Source organism: Haematobia irritans, chromosome 3 (assembly GCF_050003625.1).
Source record: "Haematobia irritans isolate KBUSLIRL chromosome 3, ASM5000362v1, whole genome shotgun sequence".
Taxonomy (NCBI): domain Eukaryota; kingdom Metazoa; phylum Arthropoda; class Insecta; order Diptera; family Muscidae; genus Haematobia; species Haematobia irritans.
Window position 1 is genome coordinate 29,838,556 of NC_134399.1, and position 27,155 is coordinate 29,865,710.

General features: G+C 30.5%; 1 protein-coding gene across 1 annotated transcript in view; it reads right to left on the minus strand.

Annotated features, from left to right (window-relative positions):
- Positions 1–19,016: 19,016 nt before the first annotated feature.
- The window catches only part of LOC142228262 (dual specificity mitogen-activated protein kinase kinase hemipterous-like), a 31,221-nt gene continuing 23,082 nt past the window's right edge, over positions 19,017–27,155 (minus strand). The window contains exons 8-10 of the mRNA XM_075298644.1: positions 26,090–26,863; positions 23,278–23,821; positions 19,017–19,280 (exon numbers count right to left, since the gene is read on the minus strand). Coding sequence (XP_075154759.1) covers positions 19,142–19,280; positions 23,278–23,821; positions 26,090–26,863 — 1,457 coding nt within the window. The 3' untranslated portion in view covers positions 19,017–19,141. The remainder of the gene's footprint in view (positions 19,281–23,277; positions 23,822–26,089; positions 26,864–27,155) is intronic.

Below are 27,155 nucleotides of genomic sequence, written 5' to 3' on the forward strand. Positions count from 1 at the left end.
TTGTAACACATCGAAATATTGCTCTAAGACCCCATAAAGTATATATATTCTGGGTCGTGGTGAAATTCTGAGTCGATCTGACCATGTCCGTCCGTCCGTCTGTTGAAATCACGCTAACTTCCGAACGAAACAAGCTATCGACTTGAAACTTGGCACAAGTAGTTGTTATTGATGTAGGTCGGATGGTATTGCAAATGGGCCATATCGGTCCACTTTTACGTATAGCCCCCATATAAACGGACCCCCAAATTTGGCTTGCGGAGCCTCTAAGAGGAGCAAATTTCATACGATCCGGCTGAAATTTGGTACATGGTGTTAGTATATGGTCTCTAACAACCATGCAAAAATTGGTCCACATCGGTCCATAATTATATATAGCCCCCAAATAAACCGATCCCCCGATTTGGCTTGCAGAGCCTCTAAGAGAAGCAAATTTTATCCGATCCGGCTGAAATTTGATACGTGGTGTAAGTATATGGTCTACTATATGGCTACTATTTCAACCGTCGAACGGAACGGACGTGTTTTTTAATAGCGGATAAAATCATCGTAATAAGTACCTACTACGAATTTCAAGTGTGGTGGGATATTAGGCCACCATGCAGAGAAATTCAAAGACATCCACTGGGTTGCTAACTTCAGGGCCCAGTGGACGGGTATCGACTGGAGTTATAAATTTGGGCAATGACCAAGAGTTAGGCCCAATTAGTCGACCTGTAGACGGGTCGACAGGTGGCGACAATTTGACAAGTCGGACCTTTTCCAAGGTAACGGCATCAAAAGGAGGTAATCCCTCACGAAAGAGATTCAAAGAACGCAGAAATGCTTTGTTTATCCTAAAGAAATTAGGATCAGTCGACCCAAGCACGCTGTCGGCTAAACAAAGCGATTCCTTAAAATGGGCTCAAGGAATTCTTGAGGATGGACAAAGGGAACGATCACCGGATGAGCTGCCATCCTCCAAAAGGGATCAACGATCGTTTGCCTCAGTTGCTAAAGACAGCCTTGTGATGGCTATCATAAATAAAGGAGCATTGGACGGTATGGTTCCAAAGCAAAAATGGGGGGAAATTGAGAATTCTTTGTCTGGCGGCTACTCACAGGTGCTGGAAAAGTTTCCCGGCCCAGATCCTCGACACCAAGAGGCTGGTTGGTATCAAGGACGATTTAAGCTAGTCGCATTTGAGGACCAGAGGTCTATAGAATGTTTTAAAGCTGCTCTGATACTAATTGGTGAAGTTTGGGAAGGAGCTGCTCTAGAGTTAGTCGAGAAGAAAGACATACCGGCTAGACCAAGAGCACATGCGTGGATACCTGCAAACCCTCCTGACCCTGAATCTATTTTAAATAGACTGAAACAATGCAATCCACAGGGCGGTTACTATGTAACTCGATTCGAAAGTTTGAACAGCTCGAAAGTTGTATTCGATCCGAATTTATAGTCTTACCATGTAAGAGTTTTGAATCGAGTGAAAAGTGTTGTCACTAATTCTTAACATTTTTGGCAGTACTTTCGAATGTTTTATTCAGAGTTGGCTACATCTATTACATGAAATGTCAAAACAATTAAAATAAAAAGTAAATAATATTTGTGCGTTACAAAAATGGATTCGGTTGCCCTTTGGATGGAAAATGAAGATGAGCGAATGGAACGCAGAATCTTACGCGATGGTGTAGATTTTACGTGTTATGTATGTTGTTCCTGAGTTTATACTTATATTTATAGGTTTGTGCGAAATTTCCGGCTTAACAAAGAAGCTTTTAACTATATGTTGGAGAGCATTAGATCACAGCTACCAACAACACAGAGATCGACTGGTGTAACACCTGAAATTAAATTAGGTGTTACACTTAAGTTTCTTGGTCAAGGTGGGTACCAACACCAAATCGGTCAAGACCGTTTTGCTGGCTTGGCACAACAAACTGTGTCAAACTGCATCAAAGAAGTGTGTAATGCTATAGAGAATGTATTGTGTCCCAAACATATAAATTTCCTTATGAACGATGATGAAAAACGAGCAGCTAAAAATTCGTTTTATGTCATGTCCGGAATTCCAGGGATAATAGGAGCTGTTGATGGTACTCACATCCAAATGGTCAGACCATCTAAAAACGAGCACTTGTCTTTGTTTGGTGTTTACATTTTTTGTTGGATTTTCCCTATTAAAAAATATTTTTATATATATTAATATACTGATATATATAAATTTAACAAATACTTACATTTTTATGCGTTTGGTGCCAATAATTTAATATTTTAAAATTTTCCGTTAACATAATATCAAACGAGTACAAATGTTTACTTTCGAGCGACTTTGACATCTAAATTCGAAGTACATGGTGATGCACATACGAAAGTAGAGTATGAATATCCGATAATCGGATGTGGCAACTCGAAAGTAGCAAATGTATTTGCCAATTCGAGTTAGTTGGTAGGAAAAATCCGTTTTCGTAATATTTAACTTTCGAATCGAGTTACATAGTAACCCCCCAGATCTTCCAACAGCTGATTGGAAGGTTGGCCGTTTGGATGAAGTGGATGGGCCAAGACGGCATGCAGTGTTTATATTGAACACTCAGTCTTTGCCATGGCTTTCATTATATCCAAATGAAGGTGTATAAAAACGATCAGCTAAAGGTTTCAGAAATGGACAAGCCTCTGTCTGAATCAGAAGTAAGCGGATCCTCTTGCGAAGTCGAGGGGGATACCAAGACATTTGAAGACATGGATAGATACCGTATGCGTGAGGAGGCTTCTACTGCCTCAGAACTCACCAAAGTTGAACCTATGGTTATTGCGAGGAAGCAGGAGGAGATCGCCAAGGAGGAGGTGATCACGATGGAGGTGATACAAACTCCAAGTAAGTTATTTTCCAACATATATATCATAAATAAATAAAATTTTGACTAAATTTTCCATAGAAGTGATTGCGGAGGAGGTGGTCACGATGGAGGAGGTGATCGCCAAGGAGGAGGTGATCACGATGGAAGTGATACAAACTCCAAGTAAGTTATTTTCCAACATATATATCATAAATAAATAAAATTTTGACTAAATTTTCCATAGAAGTGATTGCGGAGGAGGTGGTCACGATGGAGGAGGTGATCGTCGAGGAGGAGGTGATCACGATGGAGGATGTGATCGCCGAGGAGGATTCTACACGCGATCGAAGTAAGTATATTTTATTATAAATTTTTTTATAGAAATCAAATTTTATTTTACTTTATAGTTTCATGCAAACTGAGCAGGAATACGGCTTCGAGCCATTGAGCTCGTTGAAATGGATCCGTTCATTTCTGATGTAAATTTTAAATACTACAACATTCGCAACAAAAAGCTACTTGCATTTAAAGCAATAGAAAACAAATTACGTGCAGAATTTAAAAATCTTCCCCGCGGAACCTTCTTAGCTCGAAGTCTCTCGGGTATTCGCCGAAATGCGATGCGGAGCTATAAAGCAAAAGGGGACAGATCAAGCAATCCATTTATTGAGTATGCACTTCGGTAAGTTTTTAAATTAATTTGGAGTTACGTCTTTCCATTTTTCTTTTTTTACAGTTGGAAACAACGAAACAAATAAATGAAAAAATATCTATATCTGAATCGAAATCCTCATAAATTTAATTTTGCTCAATTTCCGGTAACAATCAGTTTTTTCAATAGAAACTTACCGACAATCATTGGCATGCTAAACCATGCCATTCATAATCCTCTAAAATTCATTCTAATAAATTCAAAATTACCTAAATCGACAAAACCCAAAAAGGGTTTTTGTTTTGCTTGTTATCAACATAAATCCTAAAAATCCAAGCATTAAACCTACATCCAAGAAAAGGACACTATAAAAAGTAGTTGTAATTGGTAAAAAAAACATGGAGTTTAAATGAATCTCTTGATTTTGTAGAGTGTCATAGGAAAACAAAGAAAACTTGTAAATAATAAGCTAATTTCATAAAAAAACTACTTGGAATATATATTCTATAGGGAAAAGGATTATGCAAATCCTTCAATATATCTGAAACATGGATATTATTTCATTTTATTTTTTTTTCTCAATGTACATATTATTTCCCCTTTTTCTTTGATTTAGTATTGATTCTAAAAATAAACTGTTCCATTTAGATTTGCTTTGGTAACTGTCTATAAGGCATACGAGTAAATTGGCAATTTTATTATCAAATTTCTATTGTATATTAATAATAAGAAAATATGACTGATTTTCGTACAAATTAATGTTATAAGAGTATTATACTTATAAGCATCTTATTTTCTCACCATAATTTATCTTCTTCACAAAAGTTTTGTTTGTTTATCAGAAGAAGAAAAAAAAACGACAAATACAATTCAATAACTTATTATAAAAGACATATAATTGTTTTATTTATTAACTATTGAAAGAATAACCTAAACCACTCGTTGCCACTAGTTAATCTATTTCTCAACACAAGTTCGTGTAGATTACCACATAAATTAGATATTTAGAGAATAATTTGACATAATATATATTATGTTATAGGGGAAACTCGGCAGATACATGATTTTTGATGATTTTTCTGTTAGTAAATGTGTATAGTGTGATCTTATTTTCCCAAATTTGAAAAATTGGGCGATATATGGGAGCTACATGTAAATCTGCTCCAATTTGCATGATATTTTGCAGGTACGATAGATACAACAGAAGGTTACCTTGTGCAAAATTTGAGTAAGATCAGTTAAGAAATGCGGCCTCTATGGTCAAACACAGGGTTATTAGGGCCAATTTTTCAAAATCGGGCGAAACATATAAATGGGAGCTATATCTAAATCTGAAATTTGATACGTGGTGTTAGTATATGGTCTCTAACAACCATGCAAAACTTGGTCCACATCGGTCCATAATTATATATAGCCCCCTTATAAACCGATCACCAGATTTGACCTCCGGAGCCTCTAAGAGAAGCAAATTTCATACGATCCGGCTGAAATTTGGTACATGGTGTAAGTATATGGTCTCTAACAACAATGCAAAAATTGGTTCACATCGGTCCATAATTATATATAGCCCCCTTATAAACCGATCACCAGATTTGACCTCCGGAGCCTCTAAGAGAAGCAAATTTCATCCGATCCGGCTGAAATTTGGTACATAATGTTAGTATATGCTCTCTAATGACCATGCAAAAATTGGTCCATAATTATATATAGCCCCCATATAAACCGATCACCAGATTTGACCTCCGGAGCCTCTTGGAAGACCAAAATTCATCTGATTCAGTTGAAATTTGGCACGTGATGTTAATATATGTCCTCAAACACCCATGCAAAAATTGGTCGAAATCGGTCCATAATTATTTGTAGGCCCCATATAAACCGATCCCCAGATTTGACCTCCGGAGCATCTTGGAAGAGCAAAATTCTTCCCATTCGGTTGAAATTTGGTACGTGATGTTAGTATATGGTATCCAACAACCATGCAGGAATTGATTCCTATCAGTCCATAATTATATATAGCTCCCATATAAACCGATCGCCAGATTTGACCTCCGGTGCCTTTTGGAGAAGCAAAATTCATCCGATCTAGTTGAAATTTGGTACGTGGTGGTAGTATATGATATTTAACAACCATGCCAAAAGTGGTCCATATCAGTCCATAATCATTTATAGCCCCCATATAAACCGATCCCGAGATTTGGTTTTGGAGCCTCTTGGAGGAGCAAATTTCATCCGAGTGAGTTGAAATTTGTGGATGACAGTCTTTCGTAGAAGTTTCTACGCCATCCATGGTGGAGGGTACATAAGATTCGGCCTGGCCGAACTTACGGCCGTATATACTTGTTCGCTTTATCACTCTCGTCGTACTCGATAAACTGCAGTTTGAAGAATATAGCGCACCTCCTCGGATCGGTCAGTGTCACGTCGCCAAAGGTGACTGAAATAACATCATCCCTAGTAGCGGGGTTCGAGAGGGCTCTCACTGTTTACAACAACTTACCTGTTCCTGTGCCCTGATTACATTGCTTGAGGTGCTCTAACCATGTGTTACGCTTGTACTCGTTGACTGTCTCGTCGAACTTAATCTAGAGATTAGTAAATCTGTAGATTAAGTTCCCTAATTCTAGGATCAGCAGGGTTAGCGCACAACCACAATCGAATTTCTTTTATTGTATTAACGAATATCGCTTAGTTTTTGGTTGGTTTATATCGTGCCAATATCTACTTATGGACCGATATTGACCATTTTTGTGCTGCTGTGTGAAAGTAAATAAGTTTCCAGGGGGCTAATCACGGCATTCGATATCGAGAACTTTTGATCGAAATCTAAATTTTTCGGAACACGGGAGTCGATATCGAATTTTTGTGATCAACAATTTGTTCGATTGGTAAATTGCAATCGTAAAACATTTTTCACTAGTTTTTACATAGTTTTCACCATATAGGAATAGTAAATATATTAGTTTTAGTTCGAATTGTTGCTAATTTGTAGTAAATTTACATATAATGAATTTTTTTTTTATATTTAGGACTAATGCAACTCCAATAAAAGTTAAATAAAAACTGGTCATAGTCGAGTTCGGAAGCGAGTATCCTAGCTTGGCAAAGAACCATATATAAAGTGCACATGCTAGATCGATACCCAAGAGATTGTGATCAACCACTTACCGTACCACTCCGTGACAACATAAAGCTTCTGGACCACCTTGTAAGAATAGTGAATGATGAAGGCTTCCACTGGCAAAAAGTTTTAAGACGGCAGACAATTGTAAAGCGACGTTGACGCCCCTCCTTCGTCAGCCGAAATCGTCCATTGAAAAGGTGACTTTCTAACAGTGCACACCATTTCAAACCCATGTACTTACACCAATAACAATGTGAACTTTTATTCCTTATTTGTCGCCGAATTATTTTATATTCATCTCATCCTCCAATTAGGAAGGAATTCGGAGGAATGTAAAAAGAGATATGGGTCCATAAGATATAATGCAATACAATTTACTTTTTACTTTGAAATCTTCAAAAACATGTGTTTTTCTACATTCTATTTTGTGCCGCTAACTTAATTTTGTAATTTCATTTTGTTCTGCTTCGTTTTTTGCGGTTGGCAATGCTAGAGAAATTACATCAAATTTCGATCGAATGCCGTGATCCAAACTTTTAATCGTATCGACAATTTTTTCGATACGATTATGAATTCGATATCGAATATACCTTTAAGGGTCGATTAGGTATTGACAGGTGTGCATAATTTTGTCTACCATTGTTGGATATGGATATTAATAAAGGGTGATTCTTTTGAGGTTAGGATTTTCATGCATTAGTATTTGACAGATCACGTGGGATTTCAGACATGGTGTCAAAGAGAAAGATGCTCAGTATGCTTTGACATTTCATCATGAATAGACTTACTAACGAGCCACAACGTCGAATTTTCAGTGAATGGGCCCTAGAAAAGTTGGCAGAAAATCCGCTTTTTTATCGACAAATTTTGTTCAGCGATGAGGCTCATTTCTGGTTGAATGGCTACGTAAATAAGCAAAATTGCCGCATTTGGAGTGAAGAGCAACCAGAAGCCGTTCAAGAACTGCCCATGCATCCCGAAAAATGCACTGTTTGGTGTGGTTTGTACGCTGGTGGAATCATTGGACCGTATTTTTCAAAGATGCTGTTGGACGCAACGTTACGGTGAATGGCGATCGCTATCGTTCGATGCTAACAAACTTTTTGTTGCCAAAAATGGAAGAACTGAACTTGGTTGACATGTGGTTTCAACAAGATGGCGCTACATGCCACACAGCTCGCGATTCTATGGCCATTTTGAGGGAAAACTTCGGAGAACAATTCATCTCAAGAAATGGACCGGTAAGTTGGCCACCAAGATCATGCGATTTGACGCCTTTAGACTATTTTTTGTGGGGCTACGTCAAGTCTAAAGTCTACAGAAATAAGCCAGCAACTATTCCAGCTTTGGAAGACAACATTTCCGAAGAAATTCGGGCTATTCCGGCCGAAATGCTCGAAAAAGTTGCCCAAAATTGGACTTTCCGAATGGACCACCTAAGACGCAGCCGCGGTCAACATTTAAATGAAATTATCTTCAAAAAGTAAATGTCATGGACCAATCTAACGTTTCAAATAAAGAACCGATGAGATTTTGCAAATTTTATGCGTTTTTTTTTTTTTTAAAGTTATCAAGCTCTTAACAAATCACCCTTTATTATTAATTATTTAATTCCTTGAATTGACCACCGGTGGAAATTTTGGTTTAATTTTGGAAATATTTTATCCAAAATAAAATTCTGTTTTGGCAACGCTGATAAGTTAATAAAATAAATATGCATTGTATCTATGGTATTTGTTTTTTTTTTTTTTATTTATGTACTAAATTTTTAGTACCTTTGAGGTTTTCTATACATATTTTTTGTGTTTTTAATATTTTCAAGGATTTTTCTTTTATTTCTTTTATACATAGCATACTATTACTATTTTATATCGTATATAACAATATGTATATATTTACACTAAATTTAAATATGAAAAGTTATTATTTTTCGATTTCTAGTATAGTCACTTTTCAATTATTACATGTTTTTTTTTTTGTTTATCTTTTTTCTATTTATTTATTTTTTTCTTTCTTTTTTCTCCTTGAATATAGATTTGTTATAGTTTTTTTTTTTTCAATATATTATAGAGTACATATTTTCATAATAGAATAATTTAAATAAAGTTTTATAGTACCAAGTATAGATGTATAGAGTAAGTTACAACTATATGACTAAATTTCGATAATTTATAAGTAATAAAAAAAAACCAAATACATTTAATTGAATAATTATATAATTTTTGTTTCGGTTTTTGTTAATATATATTTTTTTAGGTGAATAAAAGATTTCTCTCAGTTTTAAACAAAAAAAAAGAATTCTAACATTTAAGGCAAAGAATATGAAACAAACCACTTAGGAAGGCAAAGATAGATGGAGAGAGGGGGAGAGGAATATAAACAAATAATTTAAATAAAACATCTTAGATTCTTTACAAAAACTTTAAGATTGTCATTTGTCCTTCATGTGGCAAAGATTATTGAGTTGGTTTTTACTTTTCCAATAATAATTCGATTGTTAGTAATCATGTAATTAGAGGTTATATTTATTTGTTTGAGTCGTTAAAATATAAAATTAAAATTATTCAGTCAAAGTTTAGTTTTACACAAAAATATAAACAGAGGCTTTAAAAACAGCAAAACAAATCATATAGGAAATATATTGTTAATTAACAAACCTATTAAACAAACAATTTACACAAGGAACTTTTCGTTTTAGGAAAAAAAAAAAACGGAATAAACAAAAAACACAGACATACATACACAGGGGCAGGGTCAGGAGCTAGGAAATCAACGATAAAACTTAAGTGTAAAGACATAAACCACCTAATATAATTTATACATTTTTCATATACATATGAATATAGAGAGTTTAGAAGTATATATATGGAGTATATACAGTAGTGGAGATAGAAATGGGAAACTAGTTTCCCTCATTATCGTCATAATCTAAACTTGATCCTGGTTTTTTATTCAGCATAGAAAAGGCAGCTACACACAATTTAAATCATATGTTGATGTCCTTATGTCTATTATATTTTCAAAGATATTTTCGAGTTTAAGGAAAAGTCAATTTTTGAGTGATAAAATAAAATGTTTTACACTCCTATACAATTGTTAAATTTTGAGAATATTTTCTATTGAAATAAAATTTTAACAAAATTTTCTATAGAAACAAAATTTTGACAAAATTCTCTATAGAAACAAAATTTTGAAAAAATTTTCTATAGAAATAAAATTTTGACAAAATTCTATATAGAAATAAAATTTTGACAAAATTTTCTATAAAAATAAAATTTTATGAAAATTTTCTATAGAATTAAACTTTTGACAAAATTCTCTAAAGAAATAAAATTTTGACAAAATTCTCTATAGAAATAAAATTTTGACAAAATTTTCTATAAAAATAAAATTTTATGAAAATTTTCTATAGAAATAAAATTTTGACAAAATTTTCTATAAAAATAAAATTTTGACAAAATTTTCTATGGAAATAAAATTTTGATAAAATGTTGACAAAATTGTCTATAGAAATAAAATTTTGACAACATTTTCTATAAAAATAAAATTTTATGAAAATTTTCTATAGAAATAAAATTTTGACAAAATTTTCTATAAAAATAAAATTTTGACAAAATTTTCTATGGAAATAAAATTTTGATAAAATGTTGACAAAATTGTCTATAGAAATAAAATTTTGACAAACTTCTCTATAGAAATAAAATTTTGACAAAATTCTCTATAGAAATAAAATTTTGACAAAATTCTCTATAGAAAATAAAATTTTGAAAAAATTTTCTATAAAAATAAAATTTTGACAAAATATTCTATAGAAATAAAATATTGAGAAAATTTTCTATAGAAATATAATTTTGACAAAATTTTCTATAGAAATAAAATTTTGACAAAATTCTCTATAGAAACAAAATTTTGAAAAAATTTTCTATAGAAATAAAATTTTGACAAAATTCTATATAGAAATAAAATTTTGACAAAATTTTCTATAAAAATAAAATTTTATGAAAATTTTCTATAGAATTAAACTTTTGACAAAATTCTCTAAAGAAATAAAATTTTGACAAAATTCTCTATAGAAATAAAATTTTGACAAAATTTTCTATAGAAATAAAATTTTGACAAAATTTTCTAAGAAATAAAATTTTGACAAAATTTTCTATAAAAATAAAATTTTGACAAAATTTTCTATGGAAATAAAATTTTGATAAAATGTTGACAAAATTGTCTATAGAAATAAAATTTTGACAACATTTTCTATAAAAATAAAATTTTATGAAAATTTTCTATAGAAATAAAATTTTGACAAAATTTTCTATAAAAATAAAATTTTGACAAAATTTTCTATGGAAATAAAATTTTGATAAAATGTTGACAAAATTTTCTATAGACATAAAATTTTGACAAAATTTTCTATAGAAATAAAATTTTGACAAAATTTTATGTCTATAGAAATAAAATCTTGACAATATTTTCTGTAGGAATAAAATTTTGAAAAAATTTTCTATAAAAATAAAATTTTGAAAAAATATTCTATAGAAACAAAATATTGAGAAAATTTTCTATAGAAATATAATTTTGACAAAATTTTCTATAGAAATAAAATTTTGACAAAATTCTCTATAGAAACAAAATTTTGAAAAAATTTTCTATAGAAATAAAATTTTGACAAAATTCTATATAGAAATAAAATTTTGACAAAATTTTCTATAAAAATAAAATTTTATGAAAATTTTCTATAGAATTAAACTTTTGACAAAATTCTCTAAAGAAATAAAATTTTGACAAAATTCTCTATAGAAATAAAATTTTGACAAAATTTTCTATAAAAATAAAATTTTATGAAAATTTTCTAAGAAATAAAATTTTGACAAAATTTTCTATAAAAATAAAATTTTGACAAAATTTTCTATGGAAATAAAATTTTGATAAAATGTTGACAAAATTGTCTATAGAAATAAAATTTTGACAACATTTTCTATAAAAATAAAATTTTATGAAAATTTTCTATAGAAATAAAATTTTGACAAAATTTTCTATAAAAATAAAATTTTGACAAAATTTTCTATGGAAATAAAATTTTGATAAAATGTTGACAAAATTGTCTATAGAAATACAATTTTGACAAACTTCTCTATAGAAATAAAATTTTGACAAAATTCTCTATAGAAAAAAATTTTAAGAAAATTTTCTGTTGAAATAAAATTTTGACAACATTTTCTATAGAAATAAACTTTTGACAAAATTCTCTATAGAAATAAAATTTTGACAAAATTCTCTATAGAAATAAAATTTTGACAAAATTTTCTATAAAAATAAAATTTTATGAAAATTTTCTATAGAAAGAAAATTTTGACAAAATTTTCTATAGAAATAAAATTTTGATAAAATGTTGACAAAATTTTCTATAGAAATAAAATTTTGACAAAATTTTCTATAAAAATAAAATTTTGACAACATTTTCTATGGAAATAAAAATGTTGACAAAATTTTATATAGAAATAAAATTTTGACAAAATTCTCTATAGAAACAAAATTTTGACAAAATTCTCTATAGAAATAAAATTTTGACAAAATTCTTTATAGAAAATAAAATTTTAAGAAAATTTTCTATAGAAAAAAAATTTTGACAAAATTTTTTATAGAATTAAACTGTTGACAAAATTCTCTATAGAAATAAAATTTTGACAAAATTCTCTATAGAAATAAAATTTTGACAAAGTTTTCTATAAAAATAAAATTTTATGCAAATTTTCTATAGAAAGAAAATTTTGACAAACTTTTGACAAAATTCTCTATAGAAATAAAATTTTGACAAAATTTTCTATAAAAATAAAATTTTATGAAAATTTTCTATAAAAATAAAATTTTATGAAAATTTTCTAAGAAATAAAATTTTGACAAAATTTTCTATAAAAATAAAATTTTGACAAAATTTTCTATGGAAATAAAATTTTGATAAAATGTTGACAAAATTGTCTATAGAAATAAAATTTTGACAACATTTTCTATAAAAATAAAATTTTATGAAAATTTTCTATAGAAATAAAATTTTGACAAAATTTTCTATAAAAATAAAATTTTGACAAAATTTTCTATGGAAATAAAATTTTGATAAAATGTTGACAAAATTGTCTATAGAAATACAATTTTGACAAACTTCTCTATAGAAATAAAATTTTGACAAAATTCTCTATAGAAAAAAATTTTAAGAAAATTTTCTGTTGAAATAAAATTTTGACAACATTTTCTATAGAAATAAACTTTTGACAAAATTCTCTATAGAAATAAAATTTTGACAAAATTCTCTATAGAAATAAAATTTTGACAAAATTTTCTATAAAAATAAAATTTTATGAAAATTTTCTATAGAAAGAAAATTTTGACAAAATTTTCTATAGAAATAAAATTTTGATAAAATGTTGACAAAATTTTCTATAGAAATAAAATTTTGACAAAATTTTCTATAAAAATAAAATTTTGACAACATTTTCTATGGAAATAAAAATGTTGACAAAATTTTATATAGAAATAAAATTTTGACAAAATTCTCTATAGAAACAAAATTTTGACAAAATTCTCTATAGAAATAAAATTTTGACAAAATTCTTTATAGAAAATAAAATTTTAAGAAAATTTTCTATAGAAAAAAAATTTTGACAAAATTTTTTATAGAATTAAACTGTTGACAAAATTCTCTATAGAAATAAAATTTTGACAAAATTCTCTATAGAAATAAAATTTTGACAAAGTTTTCTATAAAAATAAAATTTTATGCAAATTTTCTATAGAAAGAAAATTTTGACAAACTTTTGACAAAATTCTCTATAGAAATAAAATTTTGACAAAATTCTCTATAGAAATAAAATTTTGACAAAATTTTCTGTAAAAATAAAATTTTATGCAAATTTTCTATAGAAAGAAAATTTTGACAAACTTTTGACAAAATTCTCTATAGAAATAAAATTTTGACAAAATTCTCTATAGAAATAAAATTTTGACAAAATTTTCTATAAAAATAAAATTTTGACAAAATTTTCTATGGAAATAAAATTTTGATAAAATGTTGACAAAATTTTCTATAGACATAAAATTTTGACAAAATTTTCTATAGAAATAAAATTTTGACAAAATTTTCTATAGAAATAAAATTTTGAAAAAATTTTCTATAGAAATAACATTTGCTACAGAAATAAAATTTTCTCCAAATTTTGGTAGATTAATTTTGGGTCGAATGGCAACTGTGATTGAAATTCCCTTTGGTGAGTGTGCAATCATGGGGTTATTTTGGAGAGGAAACCGAACTTTAAGCTATAATGCTATATGAGTCGGCAATTCAGCAGCCGATAAGTTTAGATAAAGTTCAGCGTATGGTGTGCTTGTGTAGCTCAGGCTTATTCAGTAAGAGAGGAACAGATTCCCTTAATGTCGTACTGCATCTATTGCCTTTAGACATTTTGGCCAAACAGTCAACTGCAACAATGGCTGTGAGGTTGCGCGAGCTATTGCTGTGGTCGGGAAAAAAGTACTGTCACAATTCGGTTCTCAAAATAATACCAGATGTACCAAACGTAATGGATTACACCCTGGGGAAACCACTTTTCCATAAAAAAGTTTACCTAATCACTTTGGTGTTTTATAGGCTGAAATATTAGCAATAAAAGAGGTTGCAAATTGGCTGAGATGTAATGTTCCAACAAATGTTGGCACATTACATATATACCCAGCCGCCAATCTCTGAGTAGTACAATATTCACCTAATATGGGTGTCTGGAACATACCGGGGAACTGCGTAGCGGATGAGTTAGCAAGGCTAGGAACTACCTTACATACAGTGCACTCGCGGTAACGTGAACTAATTAAAATCAAGCGAGTTCACGTTAGCGAAAATGTTCACGTTAGGGAACTTCAGCGAATTTCATAACAAAACATAGCCATATTCGGGAGGTTTACACGCTCTAGCGTGCTAGTTTAGTAATAGTAGTAGTTAGTAGTTTAGTAGTAGTTATTAGTAATATTAAGAACTTAATTTATTTTCACGAAAAAATTTAAAAAGCAAGTTAAATAAATAATTAAAATTCACGAAAAGAGCCAAACTAGATTACTAAAAAATTCCGTATGTGTATTTGAAATTGTACTGAGCATTGTGAATCTGCTTTTAACGTAAAATTTCAATGTTTTTCATCGTTACGGAGTAGTTAGTGTATGAAAAAGCGTGTTCACGTTATGCGGTGTTCAGGTTATCACGAGTGCACTGTTTTTCAGGGGAGCTAGAATCAGTTGGTATCCCTCGGGCTACCTGCAAGCTCTTGGCCAATTTAAATTTAAACCGCACACTAGATATGCTAGTGTTTTCAAGACTTCAGATATCACTCCTGATATCTGCTATAACGGGTCGCTGCCTGATAGGCGAGTTTGCAAAAGCTATTGGGTTGAAGTATGACTAATGTATGATCTGTCATGATGCAGAGGAAAAGGAATCGATTAAACACCTCTTGTGTGAGTGTCCTGCATTTTGTGTAAGCCGTAAGCGAATTTTTGGGACATGCAGCTTTAGATTGCTGGCGGACCTGGAAAATGTTAACTTAAGAAGTCTACTAATGTTTTTTGAACAATCTGGTTGGTTCAACAGAAGAAAATAATCGAGTAGGTTCAGCGGTTAAAACTAGAAGTGCCCATATGTAATAGGTACTTTTAGTTAAGGTGGTACAGTGTTGCCAGGTTAGGGGTTTTTCCACGTTTAGGGGGATTTTTGGGGGTAAAAAAATATCTTAGACCTTATAAATTGGAGCAATTCTCAAGCAAATTGGGAACAATTCTGGCATGAATTATGAGAAAAAAGATGAGGGAGGGCAACAAGAAGATCCTAAATACAAGCAAGTATGTAATAGCATTATATTCGTTATCTTTTTTAAACGGTTCTGTTGAAAGGGCATTTTTAATATTTGACACAATTAAAAACAATCTTATTTTAACTTAGCAGCTGAAAGCATTTTAAGAGTAAGCCTGCTTTTTAAATTGATATACATATTCTATTATTACATCCAAAAAAAAATAATTTCTTCAGGGACGAAATTTTAAACAAACGAAATTGTCTTTTGTTATAAAGTATTTTCTTAAAGAGCAGCTTTTATTTTGTAGTTACTTCAAAAGAAAAGTTTTTAGTATCAAACGAGAACTTAGTTTGTCTAAAATTAAGCCTAGGCCAATTTAGGGTTTTTTTCTTAAGATTTGGGGGGAAGAATCAAAAATCGCCTGGCAACACTGATGTGGTATCACAATGGACTGAATAGTCTAAGTGAGCCTGACAAATAAATCGGGCTGCCAATTTAACGTAACCATAGACACTTTAGTGACACTATAACAATACCCAACTCTGATGCGAAATATACCCAAACCATGTCCATGGCGATATCCAGCAGCAATTGTCATCTCAGAGCTTAAGTTTGTTTGCCAAAACCGAAAGTAATATGCCATTAAATATGACTTTAGGTTTTCGTGCCTAAAAAACAAATTTTCTCAAAAAATGTTTACGTTTGATATAAAATCATGGGAGAAAGTTTCAGAGGCTCCAACATATTTAGGAATTCCAAAGTCTGCAGACAATAACGACTACCTTGTGGCGTTTATGCAAATTTACCAAGTGATAAAATATCTTCGAAAAATGTGACGGTTTTTGCTTGTCTCGATAAATCCCGGAATGTATGGCGCAATGTTCCGGATTTCGGCAACCATCATCTGGTAACCTTAGTTCCTTTGAAACCTAGGTTACTTCCGCAATAAATGCTTCCGCATTTAACTTTCTTTCGCTCTACTTGCTTCGGCATCTATTAGTTAGCAAAATGAATCTGAATATATTATTACAGAAAAAATGATGACAAAAATGTTTACGTTTGATATAAAGTTTTAGAGGCTCCAACATATTTAGGAATTTCAAAGTCTGCAGACAATAACGACTACCTTATGGCGTTTATGCAAATTTACCAAGTGATAAAATATCTTCGAAAAATGTGACGGTTTTTGCTTGTCTCGATAAATCCCGTAATGTATGGCGCAATGTTCCGGATTTCGGCAACCATCATCTGGTAACCGTAGTTCCTTTGAAACCTATGTTACTTCCGCATTTAACTTTCTTTCGCACTACTTGCTTCGGCATCTATTAGTTAGCAAAATGAACCTGAAGTACAGCACTGCCACTATAATCTAACTTAATATATTACAGAAAAAATAGGTTAGGTTGTTAGACTCAAATGGGTGAAATCTCGTTATGATGTTGGAACGAAAATAGAATAGAATAGAATCCACGATCCTTTCTATGTAAGACGGATATACTTCGGAAATTTTGTAACTCCCGCATTAAACTTGCTTCGGTACATAGCTAGCTAGGTCAGAGAACCTTAAGTACCACATTGCCACTATAGCCTAATTTTTAATATGTTACTGAAAAATAGGTTAGCTTATTAGGCCCACAGGTGAAACCTCTGTTTACTGTTGGAACGAAACTAGAATAGAATCCACAATATTTTTTATGCAAGTCGGGTATGCCTTGCACCATGGTGGTCGGAGAGTCAAACAGGATTTGCGTTTATGAAAAAGCCTACTTTTTCAATAATGACAGAAAAGTATTTTTTTTTTTTTTTGAATTTTCTAATTTTTGAAAAAGTAGTAGTGCGCTCATAGAATATTCAACTTTGATTGTTGCCAAACTGAAAGAGCTACATCACTATTCCCTTTTCTTTCCAAACTCTACATTTCGGTGTTTTCACGTAATGTGAGGATTCGATCTTGGAATATTTTGAAATGCCGAAAGATCTTGCATATAGCGATATAATATCGAGGAACATTAAGATCTAACGGAGCTATTAACTGAACTAAGCTATATTTTAAGTCATTTATTTTTTTATCGAAGAAATCTTAAAATTGTTAGCAACTTTTACGCAGATGGGTGTCGAAGAGACTAAGATTTCCTTTTTTCTTTTCATACTTCAAAAATCACACAAATTCTTAGAAAATATGTGAGAGATATGGATAATAAAATATAATTTCAATTGTGTTTAGTCTTTCTAAAATTCCTAAAATGGGGTCAGGTTGCTTTTCGGTGTTTTCATTAAATTCGATTTGGCTATATTGGTCCCTGCTAAAAGCCGATTCGTCAATTATGACGTAATGTAAGGAATCGATTTGGCCCGATATTAAAACAAAAGTAGATGTTGAAAATTACAACAATTTACGAGTTTTGCTCGGTGGCTCTTACCTCTATTTCATCTCCAAAAATACACCAAAGGTACCCTACATCATCAAAATTCTTTACAATGCTGCATTGACTCAAATCTTGGAATATTTTGAAATGCCGAAAGGTCTAGGGTATAGCGATATAATATCGCGAAACATTAAGAGCTAACGTAGCTATTAACTGAACTAAGCAATTTTATTTCATACAGTTTTTATATCAAAGAAATCTTGAAATTGTTAGCAAATTTTACGCAGAAGACACTAAGATTTCTTATGTTCATGCCTCAAAAAGCTCTCAATTTCTTGGAAAATATGTGAGAGACATGGCTAACAAAATATAATTTAAATTGTGTTGTCTTTCTTACATTCCTAAAATGGGGTCTCTAGTTGCTTTAAGAATTTTGAAATAATGTGGGATCAAGATTTACCAACCACTGTATATGAACAGACTTCATTAGACATTAGACGTTTATAATTTTCATATTTTCAAGAGCTCTATACGCTGTTATACTTCATTTTTATAAATATATATTATTATTATTATTTAAATAAATATTGCTTAAATTTGGTGTTCTATGGTGTTTAGTTTTCTTTCTTTTCTTACGCTTTTGGATTTCCTACATAATTATGATTTACATACATATGTAGGTATTCTGAAAAATTATTATAAAGCTTTTTTTTAAAGCATATCTGTACACGAGACTTTTAGATTCATGGCGGTATCATCCGTTAACACAATGATACTCGATTGCTCAAAAATATGTATTCACATTTTTGTTGTTATTGTTATAGCTTCCGTTCGTCAAAAGCACTACACATTTGTCTTTAAGTTTGCAAATTATTGCATTTTCACAATAACTAACAAAACTTAATTTGTTTAACAAATTAAACTTTACACCATAGCCATGGAGTGTCCTTATCTTTGTTGTATATGGTTGTTATTTTCGCATAGAATATTGTGCACGACGTATACGAGCTGAATACATATCATCGGCATCCAAGGATAATGAGGAAAATGCTGGCACCGAGGCTGGGCTGTTGTCAAAATCATGATGCAGTTGTGTAGTCAATGATGATGACATGGTGTCCAAACCATCTCGAATACTACCCGAATGACTAAAAGAACGAGTAGTTAGAAAATCTCTGGAGGACGATGACGAAGATGGCAATGGATTAGCATCATCCACAATAAAATCAATATCTGTTGTTGGACCAGGCATCATATGACCAGCTTCAGCAGCAACAGCAGCAGTAGCATCAGCATTGTCATCATCAACAAAACCATACCAGTATCACATAACCATTATTTGAAGTGCCACTCATTGATCTATAGTCCGATAAATACGTCTTTGTGGTTCGGGTGTGTAATGAATGCGGGTGCGGAAATGTTGTGGCGAACCGGGTACACTCTCTGAACCACGTCTTGGTGGAGGCAAAGGTGGAGATGCGTTGACAAATCTGTAATGTAAGAAGAACGAAATGAATTAAAAAGAGAAAAATGCTATTTTATTCAATCCAAAGCCAACTTATTAACCCTCTAATGCCCCAATTTTTTTGCCAGCTGATTAAAGTTTCAATGTTAACGACACAAAAGCAAGAAAACTAACCAAGAAAAATGTATACCGTAAAATTCAGTATATGCTGCAAAGCCACTTGAACAGTTCAAACTAAGTTTTATTTTTATTCTACCCACTTTTGTCGTCTTAAGGTGCGTCTTACTAAAAGCTTCCTTATTAAATGAAGCCCGCCTAAAGGCGGGATTTGGCATTAGATGGTTAAAGTATGTTGAGCATATAATCTAAAATTTAAAAAATATATATTATATGGAATTTATATCCGCCCTTTTAAAGTATTATTATCGGTTCGACCATATAATCCATCTTAGTACATTTAATCGCATCGAAACATATCCGCAGCTAAAGCCGGATAATATAATCTTCCCATTCGTGTACAAAAACTTTCCCTCATATAGGGAGTCCACCGAATGACATGACAATGAACGAAGTAGAATGGTCTAGAAATTAATCCTGCAAAGACAGAGCTGGTTATGTACGGCATTTTCTCACTTAAATTCGTCTTCTTAGGTGGCATTGATTAAGTATGAAATATGAAAGAAGACACAGGACTTTGATCTCAATAATGAATAAAGAACGAGATAGCCGCAGTGCCTTTCTTCTTACGCACATATTCTAAAACCCAGAATTCAATAACTGTACATAGCGGTAATTAAACGTAGAATTTTAAAAGTTGGACAGATTAAATCGTAGGCTAGCGAATGGTGCCATTTCATATTTCAGACATATTTAATAAAATAGGTATTATACGAAATGATTCGTCTATTAGCTAGCAAACTCTGACATTCCCTACAACGAAAGTCATCCAGTTATAATTCCCGTCAATTCACATTACTGTCGGTTACTGATTCATTTCACCCATGAAGACTTAAAGCTGCCATCAAAAAATATGTTACAGTATGCAACTGTAAGACCTGCACCCTATATAAGAAAGCGGTCCTAAATCAAATAATTGCCGCCCTATCCACTGAAAGAACTTCATTCTAACTCTCTTTCTCTTTCTCACATACTGGCATCAACTGTGCAGGTCCCTTTTTCTATTATAACGGCATTTATCCGACAGGCCCCGTACCCTTAAGGTGTACCTTTATATTTTCGTTTGTTCCAGCACAAAAGCGATACATTTGGAACAATGTTCACATCTCTAACGCATAACTAATTTTATGTCCGATAATTTTACAGGAGCTGAAAAAGCTCTTCGATTGAATTTGCTCCATTTATAAAAAGCGTCGCCCATGATTCAAACGCCTCCTTATGCTCCTCATGGAGTCATGTCATTAAACTCCATATCAGGAGCCATGTCATTAAACTCCATATCTATAGAATAAAAAATTTTGACAAAATTTTCTATAGAATAAAAAATGTTGACAAAATTTACTATAGAAATAAAATTTGAGAAAATTTTCTATAGAAACAAAATTTGAGAAAATTTTCTATAGAACTAAATTTTGAGAAAATTTTCTATAGAAATAAAATTTTGAGAAAATTTTCTATAGAAATAAAATGTTGACAAAATTTTCTATAGAAATAAAATTTTGACAAAATTTTCTTTAGAAATAAAATTTTGACAAAATTTTCTATACAAAAAAATTTCGACAAAATTTTCTATAGAATAAAAAATTTTGACAAAATTTTCTATAGAATAAAAAATTTTGACAAAATTTTCTATAGAATAAAAAATTTTGACAAAATTTTCTTTAGAATAAAAATTTTGACAAAATTTTCTATAGAATAAAAAATTTTGACAAAATTTTCTATAGAATAAAAAATTTTGACAAAATTTTCTATAGAATAAAAAATTTTGACAAAATTTTCTATAGAATAAAAAAGTTTGACAAAATTTTTTATAGAACTAAATTTTGAGAAAATTTTCTATAGAAATAAAATTTTGACAAAATTTTCTATAGAAATAAAATTTTGACAAAATTTTCTTTAGAAATAAAATTTTGACAAAATTTTCTATACAAAAAAAAATTTCGACAAAATTTTCTATAGAATAAAAAATTTTGACAAAATTTTCTATAGAATAAAAAATTTTGACAAAATTTTCTATAGAATAAAAATTTTGACAAAATTTTCTATAGAATAAAAAATTTTGACAAAATTTTCTATAGAATAAAAAATTTTGACAAAATTTTCTATAGAATAAAAAATGTTGACAAAATTTTCTATAGAATAAAAAATTTTGACAAAATTTTCTATAGAGTAAAGAATTCACTACAGAAATAAAATTTTGACATAATAGCAAATTATGTCAAAGAAATAAAATTTTGACAAAATTTTCTATAAAAATAAAATTATGACAAAATTTTCTATAGAAATAAAATTTTGACAAAATTTTCTATATAATTTCTATAGAAAAATTTTCAAAATTTTATTTCTATCGAAAATTTTTCAAAATTTTATTTCTATCGAAAATTTTGTCAAAATTTTATTTCTATAGAAATTTTGTCAAAATTTTATTTCTATAGAAATTTTTGTCAAAATTTTATTTCTATAGAAAATTTTGTAAAAATTTATTTCTATAGAAAATCTTGTCAAATATTTTTATTCTATAGAAAATTTTGTGAAATATTTTTATTCTATAGAAAATTTTGTCAAAATTTTATTTATATAGAAAATTTTGTCATTATTTATTTTTCTATATAAAATTTTGTCAACATGTTTTATTCTATAGAAAATTTTCTCAAAATTTTATTTCTATAGAAAATTTTCCCAAAATTTTTTGTTCTATAGAAAATTTACCCAAATTTTTTTGTTCTATAGAAAAATTTTCTCAAAATTTCTTATTTTTTTATTCTATAGAAAATTTTGTCAAAATGTTATTTCTATAGAAAATTTTTTCACAATTTTATTTCCATAGAAAATTTTGTCAAAATTTTATTTCTATAGAAAATTTGTTCACAATTTTATTTCTATAGAAAATTTTGTCAAAATTTTATTTCTATAGAAAATTTTGTCAAAATTTTATTTCTATAGAAATTTTTTTCAAAATTTTATTTCTAAGCAATACTTATCATAGTTTCGGCTATAGGTCGATTAAAAAAAACATAGGATTGATGTTTTTATTTAAGTTTTATTTCCGATATTTCGGTTGACTTCGTCAAACCCGTTTTCAAGGATTTATTCTGGTGTGCACAGCTTCACACTCTGCAAAACAGATCCTATGTTTTTTTAAACGACCTATAGCCGAAACTATGATAAGTATTGCTTAAAAATAAAAAAGGTCAACGATAACCAATCAGAAATAAAATTTTATTTACTTATCATAAATTTTGACAAAATTTTCTATAGAATAAAAATATTTCACAAAATTTTCTATAGAATAAAAATATTTGACAAGATTTTCTATAGAAATAAATTTTTACAAAATTTTCTATAGAAATAAAATTTTGACAAAAATTTCTATAGAAATAAAATTTTGACAAAATTTCTATAGAAATAAAATTTTGACAAAATTTTCGATAGAAATAAAATTTTGAAAAATTTTCGATAGAAATAAAATTTTGAAAAATTTTCGATAGAAAATTTTCTTTCGAAATAAAATCTTTAGAAATAAAATTTTGACAACATTTTCTATAGAATAAAAAATGTTGACACAATTTGTTTTGCAAATTTTACAAAAAAAAAGAATTTTGTGTTTGGTAGTTTTATGATAAAATTTTCTCCAAATTTTGGTAGATTACTGATCTACGAGGACAAGTGACGTCTCAAGCACTATATTTCCTCCAAGAAGCCGTCGGTGTAACATCAACTCTTCCTCAATAAAAATTCTTGCTTTAAACCCTACGATATCCCGTGTTCTCTCATTTAGTTTGGAATTTTTGATAACGAAATGTAAATACAACAAAACTTTTTCATATTTAAAATTGTTTTCTTACCTTCTATTGACTAGAGGTGATGTCCCTGGTGGCTGGCCACTCAATTCCAAAATATTCTTACGCAAAAGCAAAGGTGATTGACCACGATTGTAACGGGGCGGTGGATCAGGTGATCGATGTCTTCTATCCAAATTTGCCAAAATATGAGCGGGAGTATGGGTTGCAGGAATTTGTGTATTTGCTCCAGGTGCATTGATATTTGAACTAGAACCACCACCTGTAACACCAGTTGTGGCTGCATACCGCTTAATAAATCCACCGGCATTAGAACCTTCGTAAAAGGTTCCCTCAGAACCGTTTCCACTCTTCAAAGCTGTTGTCTCATTTGAAGGAGATGTAGCTTGACTATTGCCAGTTGAGCTACTGCTACCCGTTGACATGGTGCGATAAAAAAGGTTTGACCTATTATTGTCCGGAGCTATGGTTTCACCATTTGTGGGCGATGTTGTAGCTGAGTTTGAAGGAGAATTGTTATTGGAGGTTTGCATTTTAACATAATTGGACAGCTGGCGTTTCATGGCACCGGCCAATGTATTAAACCAGCCTGTATGAATGTTTGGAATAGTTTTGCAAGCATACCAAAAGACATACACACACAAATACATACACAGAAACGCATAGAAGAGCAAGATGGAATTGCAATTGTGTAATCGCAAATCAAAGGTGCAAAATGTAAACGTTCAAAAGGCAATATCAAATAATCATTCAATGAGCAGTAAGGCAGAGTGCAATACAAAAAAATTAGATATATGTGAAAATCGTGTTATGATATTGTTTTGTTTTTTTTTTTTTTTTATTTTGTAGCGAAATTTGGTGAAAAAGAAAAGAAAAAAAACAAGAAGAATTAAGAAATAAATGTTGAGTGAAATGGTGAGTATATTTTTACAATGATAGCTGTTAGCAAATATTTTATTAAAAAAGATTGGAATGCATGCCGCCACGAAGCACATTTTTGGGTAAATTGGATGTCACAATTCAAAATTTATTATTATTAAGAATTATTTTCATAACAAGGTTGAAAACGTGAGAACTATTGCATTAAATAATATATTACTATTTTTTTGTCACTATGTATACCATGTAAGAACTAAATGGATGGTGTGCTTAGAAATTAAATTTAATCCAATCACAAAACCACAAAAAAAATCTTATGTTATTTATGTTTTCGATTTTGAATTGTGACATTTGTGTGGAACAAGTGCATGATGATGATGATAATATCATTTTATTTCCTTTTTTAGTAAAGATAAAGACAATTCGATAAGCCTTATATTAAAAAAATAATTAGAAATACTTGTGCAATGACCCACACCACTGTTCTGTAAAGGTGAAAGTGTGTTGCAGAATTGAAAATTGTTCGGAATCGGCATTATCATGTAAATTTTTTCACAAATTGATCATATTTAAAATTGGTCGTTATAGAAAAAAGTTATAGAAAAAATTGGACTTCTGCAAATGCTTACGCCACTGCTTTGGAAGCGTGAAAATGTGTAGAACAATTGAAAAATATGTGTATATGGGCATGATCATGTCAAGTTTTCACAAATTCATAATTTTACAATTTTTTTAAAGTTCTAGAAAAAATGTAGGACTTTTGCCAAAGCTCATGCCACTGATTTGGTTGAAAGTGAGAACTCAGAAAAAAAATATTTTTTATCTTTAATCACGAAATTAATTGATCCAATTAATTTTTAATTGAAATTAGACACAATCCCACGGCATGGAGTCTTGGGCGCAGATGGATTACGGTTGCCGCAGACTAACAGTGGAGGGGGCACAGAAGGGGATGTCATAACAGGGCCACCTTGCCTTGGGTGCTACAAACGGCACCAGATTTGCCTCTGCCTAGAGTTAGGTTGATATTGATGAATTATTTGATTAAATTATTTTAGTCTTTGGGAATGATTGATTATAATTTTTTGTTCGACGGCAGTGGTGTGGCCGACCGAACAGGAAATAAAATGTGAACGTTGACAGGTATGCGGGCATGATTGACGAAATACAACACTGTAAAACCGAGTGGACCTGTTGGAAAAAAAGGTTGGTGGGTTGGAACTCTCTGGGATATGTGCCGCGAGCTTTCGGAAGCCACCTTAGCGCCATTATAGGGGCACCCAACAAAATGCCTTCAATCACAGAAATGATAGTATTAATTACCAAAGTCAATTAAACAATTAATTTTTGTGATTGATTTTTGTTAAAAATTCGTTGCTCCAATTAAATTTTTAATTGAATATTTTTTAAAATTCAATTAAAATTTTAATTATTTTTTAAATTGCCTATTTTAAAGGAAAATTAACAATTCCAATTTCTAGAGAAAATTTTTCTGTTATTTTTGGGGAATTTTTAAATTATATAGTATTGGGAGAATATTTTTTGGGGAATTTATTCATAAATGATTTGTGAAAATTTTCCCCTATCAAAACCAAATAAATCATAGAAATTGCTTGAATGCAGTAAATTTTTAAATTTGATAAATTATAACTTTTTTTAATTTGATGACGGTGATTGATACAATTTCAATTAAAAATTAATTGGATCAACTAATTTCGAAATTGAAAAAAAAAAACAATTTCTATGTACGAACAAGAAGTAGGTGAATAAACAACTGTAAAGCATATAATTTGCGGTCAAGAATCAGTGATTTCGGCAGGCTAAAAGCTACGGTGTAATAAATTTAACAATATCAATTTAGGCTTTTCATGTCTTTATCGTTTTCAAAAAAGAAAAGTTAATGATTTTCTCTCTCTATATATCGCAATATTTTAAATTATAATTTACAACTGCTTTAGTGTATATAACAACTACTTACCACTTTCAGGCTTAAAATTATTCTCCTTGCTTGCAGTACCACCGGTATTATTTGCGTTTGCAATAGACGATGCAGCTGCAGCAGATGAATTGGTACATTGTTGTATTTGCCTCTGATTGTATAATTTACTAAGTTTTGTGACAGTAGGGCTTGTAACATCCGTTCTAGAATTAGCTTCATTATTTAGGCCAGAATCCAAAAACATCTCAGAAGGCGATGTAGGTGGAGATCTTGATCTGCGTAAAACATTTGCATGGGGAGTATTTGTCAAATATTGTTGGGGCAGTGGTTGATATTGCAAATGTCCTGTTGCGGTGGATGATGATGGTGATGCCAAAAGCGAAGTGGGCGATGTTGCTGTTGTACCAAATCCTTTTGTGGCCATTGTCATCTTTGTTTGTGGAGCAGAGTTGTTGTCATAGTTTGCCATTATAGGTAAACTTCTTGGTCCATGATGTTGCTGCTGTTTTGCTGTGGTAGCTGTTGACGATGGTTCTACACCAATTTGAGAACATTGTGAAGATTGTGTAGACGATTGACTAGATGTTGAATATGATGATAGATTACTCGACGATGCAATTGGTATATGCGAACCATGATGGGGATTTTGTGGAGACGATGCTGATTGATAGAAATTTGAATGAAAGGGATTTGTGCTTTCGTTTGATGGTGAATGTTTTTGGTAGAATGTATGATGACTTTGTTGTTGGTAATGTTGTCGTTCCAGCTCTTTTTCGCGTAATTGATTTTGTTGATGGTAGAAACGTTGAAGTACTAAAACAAATTGAAAACGTTAGTTAGTTAATTAATGAAAAAAAATAATTATAACATTGCTACGGATACCAAAACCGTTTTTCTGTATATCAATAAAAGTTCTGTATTTCTTGAAACTCAAACTAGGACAAATTCGACATTTTAATGACAAACTTGAATATGGCCTAAGGACACAAAATTAAAAAATCGATTACCAAATACAATATTTTCCAAAAAAGTCGATGTCGATGATCTTAATCTTCAAATTCGACTAATCAACTATCAATGAGTTTTAAAACTCGACACAAATTGA